At 34.0% G+C, this 8,894-nt stretch overlaps 1 protein-coding gene across 1 annotated transcript in view; it reads right to left on the bottom strand.

Moving 5' to 3' along the window:
* Positions 1-8,662, bottom strand: part of LOC121386002 (fibrinogen C domain-containing protein 1-like) — a 13,914-nt gene extending 5,252 nt beyond the window's left edge. Inside the window, exons 1-3 of the mRNA XM_041516796.1 lie at positions 8,626-8,662; positions 7,797-8,030; positions 5,193-5,335 (exon numbers count right to left, since the gene is read on the bottom strand). Of these exons, the coding sequence (XP_041372730.1) occupies positions 5,193-5,335; positions 7,797-8,030; positions 8,626-8,662 (414 nt within the window). The remainder of the gene's footprint in view (positions 1-5,192; positions 5,336-7,796; positions 8,031-8,625) is intronic.
* Between the last annotated feature and the right edge of the window lie 232 nt (positions 8,663-8,894).

Raw genomic sequence — 8,894 nt, 5'->3', positions numbered from 1 at the left:
TAAACGCCACGGATATAAATACTACCACCCCTTACACTTAAAGTGAATCAGAAAAAAATGGGGGTCAAGCTGCTCGTTTCTGAAATAACGGGTAGCGTCTATGACTACCCTAGTTTCGCACAAAATTCGAGTACTTTTTTTACAGGTACCCCATACATGTTTCAAGCACAAGGCTAGTTGACACATTGGTACTAGATGAAATAAAATTGCACATTTTTTTTTACCCAGATGAAACTATTATTTTTTACAACCAACACACTCACATTTATAACCAATCACAGGACTTGTGGTGTTCACTTCTCTATCAAAAGTTGGGTGCACCTCGAACTTTGACCCAGCCGGAAGTTATTTGGTTTAGTACTACCAGGAATGGTTGTGAGTGCATGTTGAACATGAAGGGATATTTTGGTATCGGCTTCTTCATGATCAGAAGAAAGGATCTCAACAACTGTTGTAGCTTCCTTTGTGACCAGGTAACAATTGTTATGTCACTTCTCTGTTGTGAAAGCGAGGACTCTGATGATACTGCACTAGATACAGAAGATTAACAAGATGATATAATGGACTACGCGGATGATGGTGAATACATCTGAATCAACATACTGAGCCATGAGTGATTTAACGAAAACTGAACTGGGTAACAAATGCCGAGTTTTGCCACTGAAACATTTGCAGCTAGAAGTATACTTATTTATTCATGTCGCTGAAACAGAACAGTGTTAAGACCTCTCTATGTTAGTCCCTTTGTGACACCCATCTGGGGTGATATATTGGGACTCGCCTCTAACACCTATATGTTAATGGGGTTTTTGTAGTTTAGCCCCCCACCCCCACCCTCCCAAAATAATTCTCTCTAACCACCACCCCCCCCCCCCCCCGCCCCCGCCACCCCCAATCTGAAATTGTGTAACCTCCCCTGGTTTTGATAGCTATATGTCTCCAGTGTATCTGAGACCACTTTTCCAAATCTTTGCTTTGGTTTTAATGAAAATATATGGCTACGTACTTCACAAAGTGTCCAAATAACCCAATTGTGAGATGAGGGGTATATATTAGTTTTTGATGTTAATAGCGTTCTACAATCAAAGATATTTCCACATTACATATGCATTTTATTGCTAACATACTGGCCTTGATAATAAACATAAAATTATTGACAAAGACTCCAAACTTTTATAATTATATCATTCGAAATGTGATTTTTTCATAAAAATGCCAAAAAATTGAGGGGTGGGGTTTCTTTTTGAGTGTATTTGTATATACACCTGCATTGTTGATTAAATGTGTATATCCGTTGGAAAGCTATTGTATCCAGCTATCAAATGGTACCAAGGTTATTAACATAACGTATTTGGAGGTGGAATAAATGCCTATAAACCTTCACATCGATAGCGAAAACAAGTCATAAAACAGGCCAGGTAACATCAAAGAAAGGGGTCAAACTAGTATTTTGCCCCAGAGTTGGTGCGATCAACAGGCAGATCATACTACAGGAAGGTGTCAGCTACACAAAAATACTAGTCCCATAAATTCCCCTTTCAGGTGACACCCCCCTCCATTTACATCTGGACTATGAGTTATCACAGACATTTCGATATATAGACACCAAATGCTAGAGCAGAAGGAATGTTACTCGACATAAAAAGAAAATTGACTATTGGAAATCTGAAGTCATCTCTTTTGTCATACATCAGTGTATTAAGGTCAACGTCGTTCTGCATCTCTATGTATAGATCAAGGTATGAAAGAGATTGCATACTTTCTGTACTTTGATTTATTTGATGTACTCTGGTGCGTAAATCAATGGAAGATAATCTGTGATATTATTATTGAATGATATAAGATGATCAATATATCGACACTGTTTCGCCAGACTCCTTTGTTATGTTTTTAGCCAGATTAGTTAGAAAATCTAATTTATATACATAAAGAAAGAAATTGTATCATCTTGCAATTATATTATAATAGTATAATCTTGAAATTTTAAATAACATATTGCAAACATCTTATATAATATACCGACGGATCCTATTTTAAATAACACATAGCCCGCGAGGGATTTCACGTATGTTTATAATGTGAATTAATTTTTAAATATTGATGTTGGATTTACTATTTCATAACACTCGGATATATGGCGTATTCATTCTTTAATTTATTAAAATATCATTATCTATGTTCTTTGAACTCCATATACTTTTATAACAAGTCAATTTCGTTTCTATTTGACATACGTGTATCTACTCTATGTCAAACAACAACAAGCTTTTATTATTTGATCTTTGTAATAAATAATAATAATAATGCATTTTATTTCAGATCGGTGATACATATAATTATACATCACATACATATTAAACAGTAGCTTGTGCCAACAATTTATGGATATGTATTCGACGTACACCACACTAAAACCCGTCGGGTGTACGAAAATTGATATTATAAACAAAAAGTTATAAGTATCGTCCGATTTTAATTATTAAAACAAACAACAGGAAGTTTGTTTTGTTTAACGACACCACTAAAGCACATTGATTTATTAATAATTGGCTATTGGATGTCAAACATTTGGTAATTTTGACATAGAGTAGCAAGGGTTCTTTTATGTAGCAAGGGATTGTTAGCAAGGGATCACACAGACAGGATAGTACATACCAAGGCCTTTGATATACTAGTCGTGGTTCACTAGCTGGAAAAAGAAATAGCTCAATGAGCTCACCGACGGGATAGATCCTAGACCGACTGCGCATCAAGTGAAAACTTTACCACTGGGCTACGTCCCGCCCAAAAAAAAAAAAAAAAAAAAAAGCAACAACAACAAAACGGCTTTAGTAGTTGGAAAATATGCCGCAGTGTTTAAAAACAACGATCTGTTACTTTAATAACATTTTATAGAATAAAACAAAAGCAAACTAAACTAAAACAACGACAAGAAAACACACACGCAAAAAACTACAAAACAGAAACAAACATACATACAAAAAAAATCTCAAAACAAAATCATTTAAATAATAATAATAATTTTAAAAAAAAACAATCCATCTAGTGCAATCGATCCGATGGTCCTTAACACTTAAGTAACCGACTGAAAGAATAGTACGTCATCGAACAATGCAGTCTGAACGATGTATTACACATGTGTAATTATTTTAAATAATTATCAATATTACAGTTTTATCAATTCTCGTGTGTACATAAGCTTTGAGTGCATGCTACATTCATTTAACGACGTAAAGATGTTTTTCGTACGCAGTTTCTCTTCAACAAAATGCCTCAATCAAGAATCATGGAATAATTTTAAAATAAGATAACAATCTCTTCGTGAGATCTAATGAAGCATGTCAATCTCATATCTGACTTCACGGTCCGCTTACTCCCCTTGTTCCGCAATTGATTATAAATACTTCATGAACGGGAATGGGAACGCAGGTGCTCCCTTGCACCTGCCAGTGCAGGCGTCCCTTCTTCACCCCCATCGTTTCCTGTCCTGGACAGGACAGCCGTGTGCGACAACAGCTTGCTCTGAATGTGCACGTTAATTTCTTCCCGTTCCAGTTCCAGAACGGGAACTCTATTTACGTGCCAAGACAAGACAAGAATTTATTTACACTCGGGCCGTTGTACAACGGTATAGGAAGAATATATACATATACAATTTATAACATTCACCTGACAAGATGGTTTATAATAAACATATTAAAACATGTATTTTTCGTGCTGGGATGTCGTTAAATTCATTACTCAAAGACACAACAATCACATTAGCGCGGTGAGCAAATATATCTCGTGGGGGAGCTATATGAAAAAGGATGTTTCTTCTGCTAATTAGAATGACACTTTGGAAATAAGGGTTATAAGACATGTTGATTCCAAAAGGAAACAGAAGGAAATATTTTGTATTTAACGACACACTCAACACATTTATGTACGGTAATATCACGTGAGACACATGGTTAAGGACCACACAGATATTGAGAGAATGGATGAATGAATGAATTAATGTTTAACGACACCCCAGCATCGGCTATTGGGTGTCAAACTATGGTAAATGGAACAAACATTTCATGATCAACATCAATATAAAAATTCAACAATTAATCTAAAACACAGTGAAAAGAACTGTGCAAAAATACAAATATCACAGATATATAAAATTAAAATTTAGAGTAAAAGTCAATATCACGTAAACATTGTAAAACTAATTCTGGATGGAATCGAAATGTTTCCATCACACTTCTCTGACCAAATATATATTTTCGAGTTTCTTTCAGAAAGTTACACTCAACCAAAATGTGACGCACCGTCAAAGATATTGAGAGAGTTAATTCGCTGTCGCCACTTCATGGGCTACTCGCTTCGATTAGCACATGGGATCGTTTATATACATCATCCCACAGAAAGGGTAGTACGTACCACGCTCTTTGATATGCCAGTCGTGGATCACTGGCTGGAACGAAAAATAGCCTAATGTGGAAGGAAATAGAGTGCCAAGGTGAACAATTAATTCATCTCTTTGTAATATGCATAATTTCAAAATGGCCGCCATTGAACGATATTTGTTTATATCGTGATATGTAAATGACATATTACAGTTATATAAAATGCCGGAATAAGGTTTTAGAATTAAGGAATGTATTAATATATACTATTGGAAAAAAGTTCATGTGTATCATTAAAATTTCACTATACTTTTTATTTTGAAATAAATAAAAACCTTTTGTTTGCCAAACATTCCAACTTTAAGGATACCAATCGCTAGAAGAGGTCCATTTTATGAGAGGCGTGACATCACGTTGATGACAATCAGACCATTCCATAAAGTACTAATTAAATCACCTATTGTTCCAACATTACAAATTAAACATTCAGAAGGATGCGTTTTTAGCTGTTCGAAATAGACAAAGTATCACAGTTTACCATTCTGCTATTTGAAAGACCCAACACTGTTGTGATTCGAGTATCGAATTTTACATATAATTATACCAACAAATACATTTTACACAAAATAAAATCATTTGATTCTAGTATTTGTAAAACAAATTTGCTAACACGAACCAGTAGATAAAATAGATGCTCAAGTGTATCTGGTTCGTTGCAACAATGAGTGTACTTGAATGAGTTAAACATTATTTCGTTTGGGACAAAAACATGATTCGAAATGGAAGCTCGTTTAATATCCTATAATTACTCACCAACCAACCACCGTCGTCTAACGTCATTTCACAATAAACGTTGATTGGAGCGCCGTTGTCACGTGGGACAATCTGATACACGCCATTGGTCTCGCCGTTCATCATGACGTCATAGCAGTCTGACTGGACGCCAGGGGCGATTTCTGAAATGTAGTTGATCGGTGTATATAAATATTTATCATATTTCATGGACTAGAATAGGCTTGGTTACGTGTTTACGTTCAAAGGACCATGAACGTAAAACTACTAAAAGAAATTAAAAATAATCCTTATAATTAAATATAAAACATACTAGTAGTGCTTATTATCTTATTTATTTATTAATTATTATTATTGTTGTTATTTATTTATTTATTTATTGTTATTGTTTATTATTATTTTTGTTGTTATTATTATTATTATTATTACTATTGTGGTTTTGTTGTTGTTTGTTTTTGGTTCTTGAATAATAAAACTTAATAAAAAGTAGACATTTTACGTATATTTTCATATTTAGGTGTTGTATTTACAACAGGCGGATCATTTACTGATATAAAAATACGCTCGTGGAACATGCGCAAAAAGGAATGTACCAAATGCAAAAGTATATTTTGTAAAATTAAGTTTTCCCTGCATGTGAATGTGAATGTTAATGTATAAGTAGAAAATATAAGTAGATATATATATACATACATATATATATATATATATATATATATATATATATATATATATATATATATATATATATATATATATTATGTGCATCTATAATTTTGTATTTTATTTATGTTAAAAAATCATGTTAATACTCATGCGTGTCATGTCACTGATAGAACCGAATTATATTTCAATATGATTTGACGATGTGAATGTTGTATCCTAACATTATATTTCTGTATATATATATATATATATATATATATATATATATATATATATATATATATATATATATATATATATATATATATTATGTGCTAAAGGGCCATTATGCCTAATGCGAATAAAATTGTGGTTATAATTCCAGTCAGCCATTACACAGTATTCAAAACACCCTATGGTGCGTGCTCACCGTGGTGCAGGGGTGTACCATTATCTTTGAGAATGGCCATTACAGCACAAATGTCCTTGTTTTCTTCGTGATACAATTGAAATTTTGAGTAAAAGTCAGTATCTGTCTGTGATATTTGTATTTTTGCACAGTTCTTTACACTGTATTTTAATTGAACTGTTGAATTTGTATACTGATGTTGATCACATCACTTTGTTTGCATTACCCAATAGCCGATGCATTTTTCGTGCTGGGGTGTCGTTGAACATTCATTCATTCATAATCTATTTATCACATACTATCAAGCTTAATACAATTTTTGCTAATATTTATATGTGACTATACTTCCAGTCAGCCATTACTCGGTATTAAATTGAAATGACTTCAAACGTATAACCTTACTTAAAAACAAACTAGCGCATGACGTTTTTCGTTTTCAGCACGCTCGATATAGAAATTGTTTTTGAAAAGTATTGAATGAAGGAAATGTTTTATTTAACGACGCACTCAACACATTTTTATTGATGGTTATATGGTATCAGACATATGGTTAAGGACCACATAGATACAGAGGAAACCCGCTGTCGCCACTTCATGGGCTGCTCTTTTCGATTAGCAGAATGGGATCTTTTTATATGCACTATATCACATACAGGATAGTACATACCACGGCCTTTGTTACACCAGTTGTGGACCAAGGGCTGGAAACTAGAACTAGCCCAAATGAGGCCACCGACGGGGATCGATCCTAAACCGACCGTGCATCAAACGATCGCTTTATCACTGGGCTACGTCCGCCCCCTCAAAAGTATCGAAGACTAGTACTATTAATGCATAATTCAATTGTAGAGTGTTGCCGAAGTACGTTTTCTTACATGCCAATAAACAGTGCCGTAACATGACTAATTTTCAACTAATTTTCAAAGTTATCAAATTCTGAATGTATGTCATCTGAAAAATATGACACTTTTTTTAACATTTGATACACTACATATTAAGTGATAAATATTATTACATAATACAGAAAACATTACGTAGTCATATATTCTCAATTATTATGCACTATATCAAACAGCTTTTCGTTCTCTCTTGTATATAGAGAATACTTCCTGAGTGTCTTGTGATATCATAATTTATTAAGACGAATTTATCAAGACGAGTGATATCATAATTTATCAAGACGAGGCTTTCCGAGGATTTTTGTACTTTTATTAACGAGTGCTGATAAATATGATATCACAATACTATGGTGGGTGGGTGGGTGGGGGTATTCTTTTTATCATCCATTTTCATACTTTTAATTTGTGACAGTTGTAAACAATATCAGTAATGTAAGTTGAATGTCACTATATTTGGCAGCGGTAGACTCGTTAACTAGCAGAACGACAGTGGTGTGACGACACTAATGATAAGTTTAGCGCTAAAACATACACAGTGCCGTAACAGAAAGAAACGATATCTCCTAGGAGAATACTGCAGGAGATATCGCAAATTATAGTGCCAGCGATATTTCCTACAAAAGCCTTTAATGGATGATAAAATACATTATATGATATAAACTGTTCACTTACCGTATGCCAGCAGTCCCACTTGCTGTACAAATGAATAAGAATAAAAACTGATGTTGTACACAGAACATAGGCCGTCGTCGTCGTTGTATAAGTATCCTTTACATGCCACGTCACTATAGCAGAATCTAGCACATTCCAGTATGTTGTTGACCTTGATTTCAGTCGATGGAATTCCGTTTGGCTTCAGGTTGGCATAGAGTGGTGACAGACGACTAATTTTGTTATCATTGAACACTACATTAATTGTAATAACTATGCAAAATATAACACACAACATTTTCTTTATGATTATATAATTTATCAACGCCAATTTATTTTCCTTTTTATTTATACTAAATGTCTCTGTGTTTATTTTAATTAAAACAAATGTGTATTTATTTATTTATTCTATTTATTAAAAACAAATGTTTTATTTGGTTGTTTTGTTTCCATCTGTTTTTTCTTTCTAAATCAGTGTCTAATTTTAACAATTAATGAACAAATCTCTGTTTTAATATTGTACGTGCCTATTTCCTATAGTACTTGCTGATTTTGTCCTGCTTCGAAACAGGAATATGTTGAATGAAAACTTCCGCTACCGTCTGTAGCTTCGGAATACGTTCATTCTCTGGTAGCTGTTGGTAACTGACTGCTCGCGTCAATGTTTCTATGTAACACAGAATAATGAGTGTTTCTGATATTTGATCTGTTCTCTGCGGGATGCTGAGGAATGAAATCAATGGAACTGGTAACAGTTATGCGATGGAGCAGTTCACGTCTCTTTGAAGTAAACTAACTAACACAGTTTCGTTGATTAATCCATTCATATCTGATTTTATTGTTAAATTACCTTCTTTCCTTTTCTTTCTCTTTTCCTTGGTTAACATGTTTACCACAGGTATTAATTATCATATAACAATATTGAATCAATGAATCAGTGAATGTTTAACGACACCACAGCACGACAGATAGATCGGCTATACCGGCATCGGTGGTGTTGTGGTTAAGCCGTCGGGCATAATGCTTGCAGGTACTGGGTTCGCAGCCTGGTACCGGCTCCCACCCAGAGCAAGTTTTAACGACTCAATATGGGTATGTGTGAGACCACTACACCCTCTT

The sequence above is a fragment of the Gigantopelta aegis genome, chromosome 12 (assembly GCF_016097555.1).
Source record: "Gigantopelta aegis isolate Gae_Host chromosome 12, Gae_host_genome, whole genome shotgun sequence".
Taxonomy (NCBI): domain Eukaryota; kingdom Metazoa; phylum Mollusca; class Gastropoda; order Neomphalida; family Peltospiridae; genus Gigantopelta; species Gigantopelta aegis.
This window is presented reverse-complemented; position numbering and strand designations above follow the sequence as displayed.